The sequence below is a fragment of the Trachypithecus francoisi genome, unplaced genomic scaffold, assembly GCF_009764315.1.
Source record: "Trachypithecus francoisi isolate TF-2019V2 unplaced genomic scaffold, Tfra_2.0 Lachesis_group3, whole genome shotgun sequence".
NCBI lineage: Eukaryota > Metazoa > Chordata > Mammalia > Primates > Cercopithecidae > Trachypithecus > Trachypithecus francoisi.
Genome location: NW_022681468.1, coordinates 30002634 through 30023953, shown reverse-complemented (window position 1 = coordinate 30023953; position 21320 = coordinate 30002634). Strand labels below are relative to the sequence as shown.

At 49.2% G+C, this 21320-nt stretch overlaps 2 protein-coding genes across 14 annotated transcripts in view; both read left to right on the top strand.

Moving 5' to 3' along the window:
* Nucleotides 1-21320, top strand: part of TMEM63C (transmembrane protein 63C) — an 84529-nt gene that overhangs the window by 8012 nt on the left and 55197 nt on the right. For 9 of the 13 annotated variants that reach the window (XR_004431481.1, XR_004431482.1, XR_004431480.1 and 6 more), the window contains exon 2: nucleotides 14598-14755. The exons of the other annotated variants lie outside the window; for them this stretch is intronic. The gene's annotated coding sequence lies outside the window, so the exon portion shown is untranslated. The remainder of the gene's footprint in view (nucleotides 1-14597; nucleotides 14756-21320) is intronic. 13 annotated transcript variants of the gene reach the window in all.
* LOC117069280 (60S acidic ribosomal protein P1-like) lies at nucleotides 10996-11506 on the top strand. The gene has a single exon (XM_033187307.1). It carries the CDS (start codon nucleotides 11102-11104, stop codon nucleotides 11444-11446), a length of 345 nt encoding a protein of 114 aa, XP_033043198.1. The 5' UTR covers nucleotides 10996-11101; the 3' UTR covers nucleotides 11447-11506.

Genomic DNA, 21320 nt, shown 5'->3' with positions numbered 1-21320 from the left:
GCCAGGTGGGAGTTACCGCTCTGGGCTACCCTCTCCCCCACCCAGGGATTCCCCGGGGCTCTGCCGCCCACTCTCTGGGCTGGGACGGGAGAGGCCAGCCTGCTCCGCCGTTATGGGTTATGACAACGTCACTACTGTGCTGCTGCCGGGCTGGCTGGGCTCCTGGTCCCCCAGGGGAACAATGCCACCCTTTCCCCATGTGCTTCCAAAGAAAGGCTCTTGCCTCCCTACTCGCCCTGGCCTTGAGAGAGAAACATTGTGTTTGGATGAAGGCCCTGGGGAAACTGAGGCCCAGGGGTGTTGTGGCTTGACCAAGGTCACTGAGCAGGCCCTACAGAGCTGGCCTCCCAGGCACTGCCTTCACCGAATGCTCTCTGGAGGGGCAGAGGCCCTTCTTCCTCTCTAGACCCTGGGACCTCCCCCCACCCCAGCACCACATTTCCTCATCCCTGAGAATGCCAGGAGTTGCAACTTCTGTGTGGGGCTCCAGGGTATCATGGCTGTAAGCAGGAATTAGATTGTCTGGGACAGGAGAAAATTGCTCATGAAAAACACTCATCTGAGCAGAGCGGGTGTGAGCCTGTGCTGTTCTTCTGGGTTCAAGAAAAGAATGAGAGTTGGCTTTGAGGAGAAGGCCTGTGCTGAGGGGGACAAGGAGATGAACTTTCTCCTTCAACAGCCTGCAGCACTCCAGGAAGACGTGGTTTCCCTCAAGAAGGGCCCATCTCTTAGCACCACCCTCTGTTATCACCTCATCCTCGTTCTCTCTCTGGCCCCTGTCCCTGGGAGAAATGGGCTACATTCCATCTATTGCCCTCAGAAGTGAACTTTCCCCTTAGAAGTGAATTCACCTTTTTCTTCTCCCTGGGACAGATGACTTTCTCTGGAGGGAAACTGAGGCAAGGAGAGAGTGACGTTTTAGAGCTGGAGCCAGATGAGGAAACTGAGGCACGGAGGGTGGAGTGAGTTCTCCAGGTCTCTTACCTACATGCAGGTCTCCTGACTCCCCAGCCACCAAAGGGCAGACTGGAGGGGCCTCTTCCTGTCTTCTCTTTGTACCCCACAGTCCCAGCACTGAGAAACTGAGGCTGCGAGGGGCCTCTTGATGGGTGTGGAGGTCGATGACAGGGGACAGCACCGGCATTTTCTCCTCCTTCAAGATATGTTTTCTAGTTTATTGGGAAGGAAGCAGCTTGAAGAGGGGAAATGAATTCTCTTGGTTACCTTCCCATCATGCCCCCACAGGGGCACACAATTTCTGTAGGCCTGTCGGAGCCAAAAACAGGCATCCCTCCTGCCCAAGTGCCAGCAACTGTGAGCGTAGCTGGCTGGGGAGTGGGGAGCCACAGGTAGAGGGACTTCAGTTATCTCCCTGACAGCATCTCTGGATGGGGGGTTTGGGCCAGCACCTGTTTGCCCCAAGTGAAAGGAGTTGCCATGTGCCTGGCTCATGAATTGCCCCTTTTCAGACACCCTCTGAGCACAGCACCCCTGAAGCTGGCCCCTGCTGGCTTCACAGGAGCCTTGTGTTGCATGATGACCACCAGGAGCTGCTGGGGTGACCCTGTGGGAAGGGATGGGGTTCCCAGTAAACCAGATGGGAGCCAGCTGCTTGTGGGATGACTCTATAGTGCCAGAGAGGAGAGGGCCCACCATACTGGAGGGAAACTACACGATATGTGTCCCTCCCACCTAGCAGAGAAAGGGTCAGGCCTCAGAGAGGCCCCCTGGTGAGAACCAGACTTAAAGAGCAGACAGCCTGGACCAAGCGCCTCTATTGGCTGGCACTCTGCCCTCAACTTCTCTACCTGATAGCTAGACATGAAAACACCTTCTCCAGACGGGTGGGAGGGCTTTGGAAACTTGTCGAGTGTTTATTACAGATGGGAATTATTATTCCTGGAGTCTCTGGTCTAGGTGGAAGCCATCTGTTTCCTGCCTCGATGGGGGAAACATGGTTGTTTCTTCTTCAGAGGATGCCCTCTCCCTCTGTGGCCAGCCTAGGGCACCCTTCTAGGCTGGAAGGCAGGTCAGCCCTCCCCAGCCCACTTCAAGTAGTGCTTGGGGCCTTGAGGAGTTTTCTTCCCCTATCCCCAGCTGCCCATTACATTGAACATATTTAACAGGATGTTCACCCCTGTAAAATGAGGGTGTCTAGTGGCACAGTGGAGCTTCCTACGGGCCTGTACCCTCTCCACTGCCTCGACTCTCAGATCCCCACGAATTCTGCTCTCATTCTTCTCGGGAAGCGGCGGGTGGAAGAACCATAAAGATAATGGGCATAAAGTGCTGGGAGCTGTTTGCACAGAGCGTCCAGTTTGCAGGAACCCACGTGGTGCTCAGGCCATGGGCAGGCTCACACTGGGAAAGGCTGTAATGAAAGTGCTCAGCGGAAGTGCTCAGCTTCCAGTGAGATCAGCAGCTTTTAGTGCCCTGTTTTGCCTGAGGTGGGGCCCCGATGCTCACTCTTCTTTCCTCTCGTGGGAGAGCAGTGGTTTTCACAGCTTACACATCAGCATGGGTGGTGTAAATGGAACGCCACATTCTTGCCCATGAGTTGGCTGGTGCAACTCCTGCAAGGTAGGGTTACAGGAGGAGCTGAGATGAGAATGTGGGCAGCTCATGAAGTATGGTGTGTCCTTGCTCTAGATCTGTCTGCATTGCTCAGGCCCAACCGAGGGTGGCTCTTAAGAAGAACAACGTGTGGCCAGTACTCCATGTTCTGTGTTTCTAGGGCAGGATATGTACTCAAGCTGCCACATTCCTTGCCAGCACCCCTGGGACTGGTGCTGAGACATGCAGAGGCAGAGTGGGCGGGGAAGGGGTGCCTCATTGTCACCTCCTCCCTCCTTCTAGTCATTAGTAATGCTTCCCAAAGGGAAACCAAAGCCTAGATCTGCTTAGAAAGGCAGGACTAGGACCCAAGTGTCCTGGGCTCCCACCTTCTGCTTTTCACAGCCTTCCACTCTGCCGTTTGACACGAGCACCCTCAAGATGAGATGGGAAGAGCTGGGCTGGAGGTGAGTGAGTCATGGCCAGCCCTGTGCCTGTAGACCTTCATTCCTGCCAAGCCAGGGCCTCTGGTGTCCTTAGAGGATCAGAGGCAGAAAGACCAGGCCGGCTTCCAACAGGAAACCAAACTGTCCCCTCCCCATTACTAAGTGGCCTGGCCAAGCAAGGTCCTGAAGACAGAAGCCTTCTTCTCACTCTGGCTGAGTCTTCTCAGAGTTGTGCCCAGCCAGGTGCATGCTGGCCTCAGGCCATGGAGTCGCGGCAGAAGAGAAAGTGACCCTAAGGTCTTTGGAGAGATAGGTGGGCAAGATGAAGCTGTGCGCGGTCCGCTGGGATACTGGCTGGCTGTTGAGTTTTGGGTGTTGAGGCCTCATTGCCTTGGGGTGTCTGAGTGGCAGTGATTTGGCCATAGGCTAGAAACGCTACAGAGGGCAATGGAACATACACACAGGGCCCTGTGGAGAAATCAATCCTGCTTTGATGGGGGCATGGAAGCACAGAGGACCTGTCACATGTGGACTCACTGCCTGGAGCAGCACTTGGGAGCTGCGTTCCCACTTGTTTCATTACCTGCTCACTTCACTTCTGTGAGTCTTCCATTTGCAACATGGTGAAGCAATTCCCTCCACACAGAGCCATTGGGAGGATGAATGGGAGGAAGCGGAAAGGTGCCCAGCATGATGCTTGGTAACCAGGGGTCCCCTTCTTTCCATTTGCTCATCCCTCTGCCTGCTGTGTGGCCAGGTGTCCAGGGACCTCTGGGATGGCAACCATGTTTTTTTGTTGTTGTTTTTTTCTGAAACAGAGTCTCATTCTGTTGCCCACTCTGGAGTGCAGTGGCACTATCTCGGCTCACTGCAACCTCCGCCTCCCAGGTTCAAGCGATTCTCCTGCCTCAGCCTCCCGAGTAGCTGGGATTACAGGTGTGCACCAACACATCCGGCTAATTTCTTTGTATTTTTGATAGAGACAGGGTTTCACCATGTTGGCCAGGCTGGTCTTGAACTCCTGACCTCAGGTGATCAGCCCATCTCAACCTCCCAAAGTGCTGGGATTACAGGAGTGAGCCAACATGCCCAGCCAGACCATGCTTTTTTGATGACACCAAACCATGTCCAACAATGGCTGATCAACAATGTCGACTGTTCCAGGCACTGTTAAAACTGAACTGTCTCCTTCAAAAAGGCTTCAGGCCATGCATGGTGGCTCATGCCTATAATCCCAGACTTTGGGAGGCCTAGGAGGGAGGATTGCTTGAGCCCAGTAGTTCAAGACCAGCCTGGGCAATATAGAAAGACCCTGTCTCTACAAACAAGTGAAAAAATTAGCCAGGCCTGTAGTCCCAGCTACTCAGGAGGCTGAGGTGGGAGGATAACTTGAGGCCAGGAGGTTGAGGCTGCAGTGAGCTGTGATCGCACCACTGCACTCCAGCCCAGATGACAGAGCAAGACCCTGTCTCAAAAAACAAAACAAAACAAAAAAACAAAAAGGCTTCTCACATCCCTGATGACCTGGCAGAGGGGGAATCTTCTTAGAACCAAAGGGATATGTGTGTGTGTGTGTGTCTGTCTGTCTGTCTGTGTGGTGTGGGCAGGGAGTGTCCTTCCATACAATGAACAAGCTGTTGCTGGACCAGGGATCCCTCCTTGGCTGGGGCCTCATGTGCCCAGGAGTGTCAACTAGGCTTGGCTTGGGGAGACCTTCTCAGGCAGCAGAACAACAGCCTGAACGTTGAGCCTGGCTTGAGGCCCTGGAGCCACTCAGCGGCCTCACATTCCCTGTCATTACTCTTTAATCCTCTCCACGCCTTGGGAGAGAAAGCAGGTCTGAGTCACCCGCTCAGTAGATTAGAAAGCTGTGGCTTGACAGGTTGTGACAGCCACAACCACACTCACACACCAAAGCAGCAGAACCCAAACTGGGGCCGTGGCCAGTCTATGTCCAGGGGAGTCATCTGTGCGCTGTCCTCCCAAGCACAGCTGACACAGCCTGAGCTCTCCTCTTACTGCTGGGGCTGGTGGTTTTGCTGAAGTTGCTTGAGACAAAAGGACTTGGAAGAGAAGGTCGTGCGTTTCTCCCCTTCCTCTCCACTCTGGGCAGGGCGCCCAGAACCAGGTTCTGCTGAAGGACATCTCGTGTCACGGGAGCAGGGAAGGTGGAAGGCTAGGATTCCCACCCCGCCCCCACCTAGATTCCAAGGGGCTGAGCCAAGGCAAAGGAAGGGGACTTGGCCTAGCCAGGCCCAGGCCTCACATTCCATGGAGGGGCTCCTTGGGGCCCTGGCCCAGGCACATGCATACAGCTTGTGCTGCATGGAGCAGCCAGGGAGGAAGGGACAGGAAGCCCCTGGCCTGGATCACAGAGCTACCAAGTGGAGGAGCAGAAGGAGCCCCAGTCCCAGTGCCCTCCTGTGTGGCTGGGGAGGGAACCCAGGCCATCACAGCCATGATCTGTTCCCAGAGACAGAGGAGGGGAAGTGAGTGGGAAGGGCAGGCTTTCTGACTCAGGCCTATCCCAGGTCCTGGTGTCCCCGTGACTCTGCCCACTTCCCCTGGGAGTTACCTTTGAACCCAGCTCTGACCCAGAGGCTGCCATTGAAGGCTCATCTTGGAGTAAGCCCAACCTGCCTTTTCCAGTGAGGCTCCCTTCCCACATGCTCTGCTCCCACTCAGGGGTTATTTGTGTGTGCGGAGGGGGGATGTGTCAGATGCCCTTGAAGTTTTTACAAAATACACATGCCTGGCTTTTCTGCCCCATCTCACCCCAGCTTGGCTAAGAACCATTGCTCTGGCAAATCAAACGTGCCCTGGACTGTCTGAGCCACTGCCTCTCCCCATCCCAGTCCTGGTCCTTATCTCTATCCTCATCTGTTCATCTTCCTGCCCTTCAAAGCCCAATTCAAATGCTCCCTCCTTGATGAAGCCCTCCCTGGATCTCAGCCAGATGAGATCTTAACAGCCTTGAATGCCCTTAACACATTGAGTCTCTCTCTTCTGCTAGAGAGTGAGCTCATCTTTTCACTTTTCAAGTGTTCATTGAGTGCCACTCACACAGAGACCCTTCAGTAATTCATGGGGAAGGGGATGGGTAAACAAGGAAATGGCTTAGTGACAATAGCTTGAAAAAAATCATGACATTCTGTGAAAATAGCAATACAAAGCTCCATGAGACATTCTGGCAAGAATGCTAGTAAAGCTGAATGTGTATATGCTTTATGACCAATGGTTTCACATCTAGGTATACGTTACCTAGGTATACTCCAAGGTATCTAGGGCAGCAATGCTTGAAATGCAAAAAAAAAAGAGGTCTTGGCTGGACTCTGTGGCTCATGCCTGTAATCCCAGCACTTTGGGAGGCCCAGGTGGGAGGATTGCTTGAGCCCAGGAGTTTAAGACCAGCCCTGGCAACATAGCAAGACCCTGTATCTACTAAAAAAAAATTAGCCAGGTGGGGTGGTGTGTACCTGTAGACCCAGCTACTTGAGAGGCTGAGGTGGGAGGATTGCTTGAGTCCAGGAGTTTGAGGTTTCAGTGAGCCATGATCACGCCACTGCACTACAGCATGGGCAACAAAACAGAAAAAAAAAAGAGACCTCAACCTCAATATCTGCAATAATAGAATAATGAATAAAACTCATACTGTGGCCGGGCGCGGTGGCTCAAGCCTGTAATCCCAGCACCTTGGGAGGCCGAGACGGGCAGATCATGAGGTCAGGAGATCGAGACCATCCTGGCTAACACGGTGAAACTCCGTCTCTACTAAAAAATACAAAAAACTAGCCAGGTGAGGTGGTGGGTGCCTGTAGTCCCAGCTACTTGGGAGGCTGAGGCAGGAGAATGGCGTAAACCTGGGAGGCGGAGCTTGCAGTGAGCTGAGATCTGGCCACTGCACTCCAGCCTGGGCGACAGAGCGAGACTCCGTCTCAAAAAACAAAACAAAACAAAACAAAATTGTGATACTGTGCAACAGTTAAACTATATGCAATTGGGGAATTTTATTTTGTATAGATTATACCTTAGCAAAGCTGATATGTATGTACATACACATATGGATACATTCTGTATTAACATGAATAAATTTCAAAAACAGTGTTTCAAAAAAAGGAAATTTCAAAATAATACCATTAGTGAAATTTTAATTTTTTTTTTTTTTTTTTTGAGACAGGGTATTACTCTGTTGCCCAGAGTAGAGTGGTGCAATCTTGACTCATTGCTGCCTCCACCTCTCAGGCTCAAGCGGTCCTTCCACCTCAGCCTCCCAAGTAGCTGGCTGGGACTATAGGTGCACACCACCACACCCGGCTAATTTTTTTTTTTTTTTTTTTGTATTTTTTGTAGAGATGGGTTTTTGCTACGTTTCTCAGCCTGGTTTCAAATTCCTGGGCTCAAGTGATCCACCCACGTGGGCCTCCAAACATGCTGGGATTACAGGTGTGAGCCACTGTGCCTGGCTGAAAATTTAATTTTCATAAAAATCACAAAACAGTACTAGCTATGATTTATGGATTTACTAATTTCTGTTGCAATGCCCACCAAGCTGATGCTTGTAGTGCTTTGGAGAGAGTAGGAGCTGAGACTGAAAGGGGAAAAGGAAGGGCTTCTAACTTGTCAGTAACACTTCATTTAACAAAGAACAGCTGAAGCAAAAATGACAGAATGTTTACATTTGTTAATTCAATTGGTTTAAATGAATTGTTCAAAGTTGAAGAAAAGTAATCTAAGATGTCTATGGAAAGGTGCCAACATCTCCCTGGGGAGTCAGGAAAGGGTCCAAGAGGAGGTGATAGCTGGGTGTGAAGGACTCGGGGAACTGGCAGGTTTCACTGGGGTGGAGGAGTTGGGAAAAGCAGCCGTGGGTGCTTAAAGCCAGGGAATACCTGTGCCGGCTCTTTGCACATCTGAAATGTTTGTTGATTGACTTTGTATCAAGCTGTCCCTCTGCTGCCCTCTCATCCCCTTCTCTGATTTCAGCTGTTCTATTTCTGAGTTGCGTACATAGTAAATAGAGTCCTGGGGGAAAAATCATGTGTCATTTTATGATTTTTTAGAGATGAGATAATCTAATGGGGGTTAGGAGAGGATTGAGGCAAATATACAAAATTGAACATTAAAATGGGGAAATAGCCACTGATACGGAGAAAATAGAAAGAATTATTATTATTATTATTGGTACTGTGTTTAGCCATATGTAAATCCACTTGAAAACCAGCTGAAACTGATGATTTTCTGGGAAAATGTAAATCATCAGTTTGACATCAGGAGAGGTAGAAAATCCCAACAGACCAATAATCACTGAAGAAACTGAGTTTTCATAAAATTCTTCTCCAAGAAAATTAAAGTTCAGATTCCTTCTAGTTTCTATCAAATCTCCAAGGCACAGATAATGCCAATGTTATTTAAACTGCACCAACTACACCAAATCACAGAGAAGGAGAGATTCGAAATTATTCTATGAAGTACAAACAACATGGATACCAAACCTTGTCAAAGACAGCACAAAAAGAGAAAAATGACTAAACAATCTTATGAATAGTGGTGCAAAATTCATAAATAGCAACAAATGGACTCACACAGCATTATGTTACAAAAATGAACATACCACAAGCAAGTGGGGCTATATTCCAGAAATATAGATTCCATAGTAGAAAAACTGTTAATATAATTGAACAAACTAATAACTCGAAAGAAATAAATCATACAAGCAACTTCATAAGTGCTAAAAATGTCTAAAATGCATTTGATAAAATTCAACATGTCTCTGATTTTAACTCTTATGTCATAGGAATAGATGGATATTGCTTAACATGATTTTGTTTATGCCTGTGTGTGCTTGTGTATGTGTGTGTGTGTGTGTGTGTATTCAGGCATAATGAACACACAAGGAAAGAATGACCCCCATGACTGTAATTCTTTAATACTACTCTAGAAGTACAAACCAACACAAATTTTGAAAATATAAGTTATAAAAGTGCTAAATTTGTCAAAAGTGTAGACGATAAGATTGATGACCTGGAGAAAAAGGAACAAGATTGTCAACTGAAAAAAAATTAGAAATAATAAAATAATATACCAACATGATCGGTAATAACTATTAGAAACAAAAATATATAGCTTGTCTGTATATAAACAGACTTTAACTTTTTAAATATAATGGAAGAAATTTAAAATATCAGTAAAAGTGCTAAAATAACCAGTACTAAGTCTAACCAGAGGTGGCAGGAGCAGCTCTTAAGACTACTTCATTCTTGATTCCCTGGCACTTGGAATAGGGCCTGACACATAGTAGTAGATATTTGTCAAATGATGGAACTGCTTCACAGATTGATAAACAAAGCACACTTAATATGCAATAATAATAATAGTAAACACCACCATATAGTAGTTCCCCTGTGTGGCCACTGTCCTGTTCTTTACCTGTAGCCTAAGGTGTGATCTGTCCTGGAGAATATTCCGTATGTGCTTGAGATAATGTATATTCTGCTGCTGTTTGGAGGAGTATTTTGCATATGTCTATTAGGTCCAATTGGTCTATAGTGTTGTTCAAGTTCTCCATTTTCTTTTTCCTTCCTTCCTTCCTTCCTTCCTTCCTTCCTTCCTTCCTTCCTTCCTTCTCTCTTTCTCTCTTTCTCTCTTTCTTGTTTCGCTCTTATTTCCCAGACTGGAGTGCAATGGCACGATCTTCGCTCACCGCAACCTCCACCTCTCGGGTTCAAGCGATTCTCCTGCCTCAGCCTCCCTAGTAGCTGGGATTACAGGCATGCACCACCAAGCCTGGATAATTTTGTATTTTTAGTAAAGATGGGGTTTCTCCATGTTGGTCAGGCTGTTCTCGAACTCCCGACCTCAGGTGATCCACCCACTTCAGCCTCCCAAAGTGCTGGAATTACAGGTGTGAGCCACCGTGTCCCGCCTAGTTCTCCATTTTCTTATTGATCTTCTGTCTGGTTGTTTTATCCATTATTGAAAGGAGTACTGAAATCTCCAATTATTATTGCAGTGTTGTCTATTTCTCCCTTCAGTTTTGTCAATATTGCTTCATATATTTGGGTGCTCTGCTGTTAGGTGCATATGTATTTGTAATTGTTATATCTTCCTGGTGAATTGACCCTTTATCATTATGTAATAGCCTCCTTTGTCTTTTGTGGCAGCTTTTGACTGATATAAATACTGCCATCCTTGCTCTCTTTTGGTTACCATTTGCATGGAATGACTTTTTCCATCCTTTCACTTTCCACTTACGTGAGCCTTTACGTCTGAGGTTGAACTTCTTGTGGGCAGCATATATTAGCTGCATCTTTCTACACCCCTTACCTGTAATAACTCATTTAATCCTCACAACAACTCCATGCAGATGGTGTTATTGTTATCTCCGTTTTTAGATGAGGAACCTGAGGCATAGAAAGGGTAGGCAGCTTATCCCAGGTCCGGTAGAGTAGAAATTTGAACCAAGCACTCGACTCTGAGTTTATGCTCTTTGTATCCATCCTCCTACATAGTCAAATGGGAATTTTGAATTTAGAGGGAGGATTGTTGGGTAGGGGAGCAGGAAATGGATTATTCAAACATGACTTTGGGACAACTGTGTAGCCCCTTGAAAAAAATAATAAAGTTGAGCCCTACCACAATCCCTGCATCAAAATAAATTCTGGAGGTGGCAAATATATTTTAAAAAGAAAGAAGAAAGCCAGGTGTGGTGGTGCGTGCCTGCAGTCGCAGCTACTTGGGAGGCTGAGGCAGGAGAATCACTTGAGCCCAGGAGTTCAAGGCTGCAGTGAGCTATGATTGTGTCACATAAGTACTGTAGCCTGGGCCACAGAGTGAGGCCCTGCCTCAAAAAAGAATAAGACAAAGACAAAGGAAGAGGAGAAGAAGAGGAAGAGGAGGAAGAGGAGAAGAGGAAGAGGAGGAGGAGGACGAGAAGGAGGAACAACAACAACAACAGGAGGAAGGAGAAGAAGAAAAGGAGAAAGAAACCTTCAAGTCCCTTTCCTCAGCTGCCGCGAAGGTGCTCTGTCCTTCCGAGGAAGTTAAGGCCGCGTTGGGGTGAGGCCCTCACTTCATCTGGCGCCAGCCCCACACTTGCCTGCACTATGGCCTCCGTCTCCGAGCTCGCCTGCATCTGCTCGGCCCTCATTCTGCACGACAATGAGGTGTCTGTCACGGAGTATAAGATCAAGGCGCTCATTAAAGCAGCCGGTGTAAATGTTGAACCTTTTAGGCCTGGCTTGTTTGCAAAGGCCCTGGCCAATGTCAACATTGGGAGCCTCATCTGCAATGTAGGGGCTGGTGGACCTGCTCCAGCAGCTGGTGCTGCACCAGCGGGAGGTCCTGCCCCCTCCACTGCTGCTGCTCCAGCTGAGGAGAAGAAAGTGGAAGCAAAGAAAGAAGAATCCGAGGACTCTGATGATGACATGGGCTTTGGTCTTTTTGACTAAATCTCTTTTATAACGTGTTCAACAAAAAGCTGAACTTTAAAAAAAAAAAGAAAAAAGAAATCTTCAAGAATACAAGTTGAAAATATGGGCAAATACTTTCATGATTCTCAAATGGGAAAGGCTTTTTAAGCAAGTCCCAAGGATGCCATAAATAAAGTCAAAAAGAGATGAATGACAATTTGCAATACACATGACAAGAAGTAAGTTGCCTTAATTTAGAAAAACTTCTTAAAAAATCAATAAGAAATTAGAAAGGATGGATGCAGACAAGTCACAGAAAAATAAGTGCAAAGGCCAATCAGTCAATAAACATGAAAACATGTCTGTCTTTTTTGACAACTGAATTACAAATTGAAATAAGATACCATTTTTAAACTCACTGTAAAAATCCAACAATCTGATAATGCACACTGTGTGAGGGTGGAGAAAAACAGGCACCCTCATGAGTTGCTGGAGCAGAGAAAACTGGTTCACCCTCATTGGAGGACAATTTGGCAATATCTATCAGAATGTTAGGTTCACGTAAGTTTTGACCCAGGGATATCCTCTAGCTGGCATCATATATGTGCACAAAGATATAGAGTCAAAGATGTAGGCTGGGCGAGATGGCTCACGGCTGTAATCCCAGCACTTTGGGAGGCTGAGGCAGGCGGATCACCTGAGCCCAGGAGTTTAAGACCAGCCTAGGCAACAAAGTGAGACTTCATCTCTACAAAAATTAAAAAAAAAAAAAAAATTTAGGCCGGGTGCGGTGGCTCACGCCTGTAATCCCAGCACTTTGGGAGGTCGAGGCGAGTGGATCACCTGAGGTTGGGAGTTCTAGAGCAGCCTGACCAACATGGAGAAACCCTGTCTCTACTAAAAATACAAAATTAGCCGGGCTTGGTGGCGCATGCCTGTAATCCCAGCTACTTGGGAAGCTGAGGCAGGAGAATCGCTTGAACCTGGAGGCAGAGGTGGCAGTGAGCTGAGATCGCGCCATTGCATTCCAGCCTGAACAACAAGAGTGAAACTCCATTAAAAAAAAAAAAAAAATTAGCTGGGCATGGTGGTGAGTGCCTGTGGTTCCAGCTACTTGAGAGGCGGAGGTGGAAGGATTGCTTGAGCCCAGGAAGTTGAGGCTGCAGTGAGCTGGGGTTGTACCACTGCACTCCAGCCTGGGCAACAGGGTATGACGCTGTCTCAAAACAAACGAACAAACAAGAAAAAACAAAGATATTCATTACAGAGTATGACGCTGTCTCAAAACAAACAAACAAGAAAAAACAAAGATGTTCATTACAGCTTTGCTTGTGCAGCAAAAAATGTAGAAATAACCTAAATATCAATCAACAAGGACAGATTCACAGAAATTATAGTGCATTGGTTCAGTGGAACACTATGAGCTATTAAAAGAATGGAGGAATCTGTCTGTGTGGTATGCAGAGATGTGTGATGTATGTTAATTAGCAAAGCAAATGTAAGTACAGGGAATATGTTCCTGGTTGGGTTTAAAATAAAGATACAGGCATAGATAGATGTGTGTGTGTGTGTGTGTGTGTTCGTATTTCTGGAAAAACTTCTCAGGAAAATTTAGGAAACGACGATGTTTATGTTGGAGAGTGGGATATAGGTCTGAGATGGCAGGGACATCCATCCATGCCATGTTTCTTTTTTCTTTCTTTCTTTTTTGGAGACAGGGTCTTGCTCTGTCACACATGCTGGAGTGCAGTGGTACTATCATGACTCACTGCAGCCTCGACCTGCTGGGTTTAAGCAATCCTCCCACCTCAGCTTCCCGAGTAGCTGGGACTACAGGCGGACATCACCATACCCAGCTAATTTGTTTTTTTTTTTTTTGTACTTTTTGTGGAACTGGGTTTTTGCCGTGTTTCCAAGGCTGGTCTCTAACTTGTGGGCTCAAGTGAACCTCCCACCTTGGCCTCCCAAAGTGCCAGGATTATAGGTGTGAGCCACCATACCTAGCCTAGATTTCGTTTTCATTGTGTATTATTTTGAATGGTTTGATTTTTTTTTTCCCTTAAGCATGTTATTTTCAGAATTTAAAGAGCATACTTAAAGCCGGGCATGGTGGCATGGGCTTGTAATCCTAACTACCTAGGAGGAGGAGGCAGGAGGACCAGTTGAGCCCAGGCATTGAAGACCAGCCTGGGCAACAGAGTGAGACCCCATCTCAAACAAAACAAAACAAGAATATTTAAGAAAAAACAAATTATAAGGGGGAGAATACCAGTTAAAATGTCTCACCCTGAGTTTTGTTTTTAAATTTGTTTCTCAGTTCACCTCTTCTTGCATTCACAATTTCAGATGTGGGCGGGCCTAAGAGATCACCGCCAATCTTTATTTTGTCCGTGAGGAAAATGAGAGCTAGAGAGGGTTTAGCAAGCTGCTGGGGCTCCCTGGCTAGCCTGACTGCAGAGACCAGGCTCCTGTGATGCTGCTTTCAGGAAACGGACCAATGATCCCTTTATGTGGATTATAAAATCATCCTTGGACTTGTCTGCCCTTTCCCAGTGTGTCGTCCACTGAGTCTTACTTCATGTGTACCCATGTGGGGAACTTGTTAAAATGTAGGTTCCCAAACACCTTCCTGGAGATTCAGGTTCAGTGGGTCAAGGCAGGGCCCTTCCACCTGCGTTTTAGCAAGGCCTCCCCTCCTCCCGCAGATGATTCTGAAGTGGGTGATGTCTATGACCCCTTTGACCTCCCCCAGCTCAGCCTTGCTGGCGTTGTCTGTGCATCTAGGCTGAACACCCCCACACCAGCAAGGGAAAATGGGGTGCTCCAGCTTAGCAGGGGAAGTGACAGCTGGTGCCTGGGCTCCCAGTGCAGTGCTCTCCCCATGGCCCCCTCCTCACAGCTCATGCTCTGCGGGGTTGAATGGTAGCCCCCAGCTCACCCACCCAAGCGTGGGCACTGGCTGGCCTGGATTTGGAACTGGGGCAGGCTGGGCGTCGTGGATGCTTCCGGAGTACCCCTCACCCCATTGGAGCTCCCCAAGGCAGGCCTTGTGGGAGATACTGACAAGCACATTGGAGCTGGGAGGGGCTTGGCCAGCTTGGGCTTGGGGAGGAGCTGCAAGGAGGCCAGGGAGGACTGGGATGCCTGCCTGCCTGCCCTGAAAGGGTTCTGTTGTCCCTGTGCCATACAGCCTTGGAGGAGCCTCCCTCGGGGTCAGGAATCAAGCGGGGACACGGCTGAGCCACTCAGAAGCACCTTTTCCTGGGGACTGATCAAGAGGAGGGAAGGTCCTATAACAGCTCAGGGGCCACGGGGGCCCTGAGCCCCAAACCTCAGCTACTGTTCCAGGTAGGTGCCCCTGGCATCATCCCATCACCCATCAGGGCTAAGCCCTAGCACCAGCTCCCCACCTTGAGCCTGGGAAATGTGGCCATCCTGGCTGCCCCATGGCCTGCAGCTCTCCAGCCAGCACTTGGGCAAAGGCCCTCCCTAAGCCCTCCTAAACCCACAACCTGCCAAGAGAGGGGCAGGAACGGCCTAACCCCATTCCGAAGGGCGCTGTCCCAGGTGACCCTGCCCATGAGGCCTGGGAAGGGGCAGAAGATGCTCTGGTTTTGGTTAGGATGTCCTCTGTTCCCTAGAAATTCCCCGGGGACTGAGCTGCTAGCTGGGCACCCCCCCCCCCCGTGGTTCTTGCTTAGCTGACTCTGGTTTCGGGCAAGCCCAGAATCCGGCCAGACACGGCTCTTCCAAGAGTTTCCTAACTCTTGACACTTTTTCCTCTAGGAAAGGATTAAGACAGATGGTATCTTCATAGACTACTAGAGCTGGGGATCTTAGAGGTAGAATCCAACCGCAATCTCTTTTTACTTCTCAAGCATTACTTATATCAATAGTGTAGTTTCCAATGTTGTGGTTGAACATCTCAGAGGAATCAGGTGTAATCTTGTCAAAACAGCGCGGGAAGCCCTTTGGCTTTGGACAGCCCTTCCTGGGCTCAGTGGCCTCCCTTTACCCCTCAGTCCAGCCTGTGCCCTACACTCCTCTTCCTCTCCTTCCACCTTCCCAGTTACCTCCAGCAACTCCTTCCCCCTTTGCAGAAGGAACATTGACAGTGGCTGGACATTCCAAGCTAGAAGGTATTGAAGCTAGGTTAGCATCTAAGTGAGACTTTCTTCCCTATTTAAGTAAGTAAATACATTAATAAATCTTTGAGGAAGGATTAGAGAGTCCGGGAAGCTTTCCAGAGGAAGCTCTAACTGTGATAAGATTTCTCTATTTGAGAGTGTCTCAAATCTCTCTTACATGAAAGAAGATATTATCCTGCATGGGGTGTTGGCCAAGAACGTCGTGATTGTTGCTGTTATTGACAAAAGTAATCTTAGATATAGTTCTTTACGTCCCCTTTATAATTTCCTAGTCCTTTCTTGGGAGAGCCCTCCAGGGCAGGGAGCCTTGGCCACAGGCAGTGTGTCACTTCTGTTCCTCTGGCCATTCCCAGGCCCTAGCCCTGTGCCAGACTCTTGTTCAAGATTACTAGAAGAGGGGCCAGGCGTGGTGGCTCCTGCCTGTAATCCCAGCACTTTGGGAGGCTGAGGTGGGCGAATCACGAGGTCAGGAGATCAAGACCATCCTGGCTAACACAGTGAAATCCCGTCTCTACTAAAAATACAAAAAATTAGCCGGGCACGGTGGTGGGCGCCTGTAGTCCCAGCTACTTGAGAAGCTGAGGCAGGAGAATGGCGTGAACCCCGGAGGCGGAGCTTGCAGTGAGGGGAGATCGCCAGGAGGGGGAGCTTGCAGTGAGCGGAGATGGCGCCACTGCACTCCAGCCTGGGTGACAGAGCGAGACTCCGTCTCAAAAAAGAAAAAAAAAAAAAATTACTAGAAAAGGCAGCGGTGGAGCCAGATGGGTTCACATCCCAGTTCGGTCACCTACTGGCCTTGTCATCTCTATGTATTTCTGTCTCTTCATCTGTAAAATGGGGTTAACAATAGTAGCCTAGGGTGAAGATTAACTATGGTAATATCTGTAAAGTGCTCGAAACAACATCTAGCACCCAGTAAGTGCTTAACACATTAGATCCGATCATTGCAAAAGTCTGTTCTCTCCCAGCCATAGTCTGCTGCCTGATCAACCTCCCTAAGGCACAGTGCAGACATCCAAGTCCCTGGCTCTACAACCATCTGTGGCTCCCCATTGCCTAGTTAATGACTGTGCTCTAACTTCACTTTAAGGGCTTGAAGGCAGAGACAGATATTGTTTGCCTTGCATGTAAAAAGGAATCAGTAATGTTTGTTGGGAGAGGGTTTCCACCCTCAGGGTGGGTGAACTGAGTCCCTAAGGAATGGAAGTGCAGTCACCTACAGCCAACATCTGGGGATTTGATCCAAGCTCTTCTACCTCCCCAACCATAGCCTGGCCAGGAGCAGACCTGGATATGGGGCCCTGGATCCACACACAAGGCTAGGGATAGTTTCCTTTGGACCCACTGGGTCTGCAAATGCAGTGAACCCTATTTTGGGCTCTAGCCTTGGTCCACATCAGAGTCAAGAGAGGACACTTGGCCATTGCCCAGACAGACAGTGACCGCAGTTATAATGTGTACTCTCTGATGAGTTCAGGCCAGGCAGCAGACTTGACATCATGGTCCTCATTCATCATGGGGCTGTGGCCAAAACCTTGGCTCCCATGGCTCAGGTGGGAAGCCTGAGGCCAGCAAAGACTGCCCATGATCTGGCATCTTGGACAAAGAACTCAGCTAGCTCCATCCTGCATCTCAGCCCCTGTGGGGCAAGAGAGGCCACACACTACGGAGGAACAAGCCCTGGGCTGGGGCAGGACAGAACAGCATTTGAGACCAGCCTCCTCATCTGGTAGAGAGACCTCAACCGTGTCAATGAACTTCTCTATTTTCCCATCTGTGAAATGGGGAGGATAACACCCGCTTCGTAGAGTCGGGGTGATGGCAAAATGGTGCAAAATGCCCAGAGCCACTGCATGCGTGGAGTGGGCACTTGGGAATTTGCAGCGATTCTGATCAGACCATCAAAGTTGTTCTCCAGGCTGCCGAGTGGAGCTGTTTCAGTCCTGACTTCCAGCTTTCCTTAGGTGGGGAAATTGTCCTCGCCTGGCCTCCGCTCTGAGATTAAGGAAAATAGTGGTGGTTTTTGGCAGAAGCAGGAAACAGTTCAAATGTTTCCAGACTCCTGGCAAGGTTGGGAAGTGCGGGAGAGAAGCAGCGCAGCTCTGCCTGGTTTTCTCAGAGATTTTTCCACTTGGAGGCTCGGTGCTGCCAAGCCCAGGAAGCCAGCAGTGAAGGGACAGGAAGGGGGCAAATCAGAGCATGCTGGTTCCTGCAAGATGGTATTTTTCTCTTTATCCACTTGAAAAATGAACGAATCTATTGGGATTCCAGGCACTGGACTAGGCAGCAGCAAGTAAAACAAACATGACCCTGCCCTCAGGGGGCTTTCATTCAAATGGGGCAGATAATAAACAACGTATTATGGATGATGTATATTAGAAGGAGATAAATGCAATGGGGGGAAAAACACAGAGAAGGAAAGGGAAGGCAGTCAGGAGTGCCAGAGGAGCTGCGTTATTAAATAGGATGGTCAGGACAGACCTCACCAGAAAGGCAACATTTGAGACACACAGATTGTTTGCTCCCTTTGGGGATTCCTGAGAGGCCTGGGGGCTCAGAATCAAGGCCAAGTGCCTTTCATGAGATCCTAGGATAGCAGCAAAATCTAGAAGTTCTTCTAGTCCCAGCCCAGATAATGTCATGCCCTTTCTCCGAGACCTTCAATAGCTCCCCACTGCCTACATAATCAAGTGCAAATCATTCAGCCAAGATTCAGGGCCTCATGATCTGGTCCCAAGCCTGTTATCTCACCAGACCCTTCTCACCCCACTTCTTCAGCCAAGCTAATCTGCCTGCCATTTCTGGAACACTCCACTGTCTGTTTCCCTCTTCCTCTCATTTGTCCCTCTGCCCAGACTATCCTTGTTCCCGCTGGTTTCTGTTAGTGTAGATATCTCACCCACTCTCCAAATGCCACCTCTCGGAGGCCATCCCTGATCCCTGGGGCTGTGGTCTCTGAGCCGCACAACTTGGTTTGTTCCTTTCTCAGCGTGTGGCTCTTACTCTGCCTTGGGTGTTGGCACTGGTTTTCCTGTCTTGTGTCTTTACCTGGCTGGAAGTGCTCTGGGCAGGGCCTGGGCTCCTTCACCTCCAGCAGGTGTGGGACTCAGTGAACGCTGGCTGAACTGTGTCCCTACTCAAAGGCTTCCAGCGACACTGTGACAAGCCAGGCCCACTCAGGCAACGAAGGCAGAAGTGGAGGCAGGCAGGAAAGGAGAGAAGAGACTAAAATGTAGGTGAGAGATGATAGAGGAGCTGGTGAGGGATGAGGAGAGAGAAATCCCCACTGTACTTTTTCCAGAGAGGCAGATTGTCGCAGACAGAAGGAGGGATCCCTCTCTTCCCCCAGAAATAGCTAGTACTCCCTTCAGTCTCCCAGGCCAGTGCTTCCTTGTATCTGACTGAAATACCTATTGCTGCAGCTGCAGTTCACTTTCTCTTTTTCCATCATCTGGCTGCAGGTCACCATTCAAGTCCTCATTCAGCCTGGATCATTGTGGCTTTCCTGATCCCCTACCCAAAGGGCAGGAGCAAGGTCACAGGAGGCTGGCTCCTGCCCTGGAGCTTGTGCTCTAGTTAAGGAGGCTATGGTGATCCCCAGAGCCACATGGAGACTGCTAGGGAACTAAGATGTGTGGCCACCATGAGTCATGGAGGTTGTGCCAGCCACCACCCCTCAGCCTCTTGGCACAGCCTCCCTGCAGGGCTAACCTTCATCACAAACAAAGCTGTGAATAGAGAGCTCCCACTAGCATAGCAGGGATTCTCAGGTCCCTCATGGCCCCCAGGCCCTGTGAGGCCCTGTGAGCCAGACCCACATCCTCTGCCATCTGCTTCCCACCCCTCACTGGACCAGCTGTACTCAGAGAGCACACAAGGCAGCCAACGTGGCTCCAGCCCTATTTAAACAGACGGCGCCAGAGCCCAGAAACAGGCTTCAACCTGGCGCCCATCCCGGCTCTGCTGCCCCTGAGGGGTGGTGCATTTCCATCCAGGGGACCTGAACTAGGCTCACATCTTGTCCTGCCCCCGCTCCCCATCTGCCTCTCGGCTGGCTTTTATGCATGCCGAGGTCTCCTCCTGGACCGTTCTGCCCTGTCCTCCACAGGGTAGGAATGTGTCCTCAGGCTAGGAATGTGATGCCTGAGGCCAACTGGCTAGGTTCAAATCCCACTAAGAACAATGGTTCCCATCTTGGTGGCGATGTGAGGACAGAGGTGCTCTTGTGCTTCCAGAGTCTTAGCACAGACCCTGGCAGGTAGTAAGGGTAATAAGTGCTCAGTTCAAGTGATCTAGTGCTGTTTGTCTTTTTTTTTTTTTTTTTTTTGGTGACAGTTTAATAAAGCGTTCATAAAATGTTCCCAATAGGCTGGCTAAGAGCAAGGTAGCAGAGAGAAAACCCAGTGGGAAATGTTTTGTGGTCACATCCACAGCAAAAGAGAAGGTATCCATATTTTAAGAGTTGGCTTGGCTGGCACCTCCAGGCAGCCTTTCGGGATTCTCCAGTTCTGAGGCAGGAGCTCCTCCACTGTGCTCCCAGTACTCCCTGAACAGAGCTCCAGAGTGCAGCTATGCGGTCTTGTTATGGTCTCCTTAGGGGTCTGTGTACCCACTAGAGCCTTGTGTCTTGCCTGTAGGCACCTCGAGTTCGGGGAACAGAGTCCGGACCGTAATCTGCGGAATAAACTATTTTGTGAATGATGGGTGGGCAGCTGGCAGAGGCAGTGAGACTGAAAGAATCAGCTGGGGCCTGACTTTCCCAGGGCCTGTCCTCAAACTCGAGGTTGCCCACACCAAAGTCTGGGGGGTCGAATGAGGAGGCTGAAGAGGAGCCTCCCTCTCCTGTTCTGTGGTCTAGGATAGTGACTCTCAATGTGAGGTCCCTGGCCCAGTGGTATCAGCATCCTTCAGGGACTTTTTGGTGATACACATTCTCAGGCGCTACCCGAGACCTGCTGTAGCAGAAACCCTGGGGTGGAGCCCAGCAATCTGTGGTGTAACAAGCCCTGCTGCTGATTGTGACCCACCAAAGTGTGAGACCCATTGCTGTAATGTTTCAAGGGTGTGTGTTCACTTTCCTGTAAACTAACACCAAAGAGGAGAGGAGGTAGAGTGTCTCTGGGGGTGAGGGGGTCTCTCCTCTGCTGAAGGCTTCCAAGAAGGCCCTGGGGCTGGGCCCCCAGGACATGGTTCCTACTGGACCCCCACTCCCGAGGCTGAGATCATTGTACTGACAGGGCGAGTGCGATGGGGGCAGTTGCGATGCCCCTGTCCTCTCCCAGGTGGTCCTAGACCAGACAGGATGCTGCTCCCACCTGGCCTTGAGTCCATTCCATCCCCACTGCCATTGCCCAGCATCCCTTCTACGTGCTACCTGCAGCAGGGGCCCCAGGACAGACTTCTGGAATGACACGGCTAAGGGAGACCCCAGAGATCATTGGCTAAAATCACATACATTCACACAAGCCCCAAAACACACAAGTGTATACAACTCAACATGCACACCTATGAACACATAAATATGCATGCAACCCAAAACACAAGCATCTAAAATCCAAATTATAATCACAAACACATTCCCAAGCACAACCAAATACCCCTCAAAACATACTCAGATACACACACAAACACATTGACACACACACCTCAAAACACACAAGCACCAGTTCATAGACCCACTGTATTGGCTTCCTAGGACTCTGCAACAAATTACCACAGAAGAGAACCACAGAAAGTTATTTTTTTCCAGTCCTGGAGGCCAGAAG

Excerpts from the sequence above, each read along its gene's own strand:
- LOC117069280 (XM_033187307.1), top strand. The coding sequence starts at position 11,102 with ATGGCCTCCGTCTCCGAGCTCGCCTGCATCTGCTCGGCCCTCATTCTG.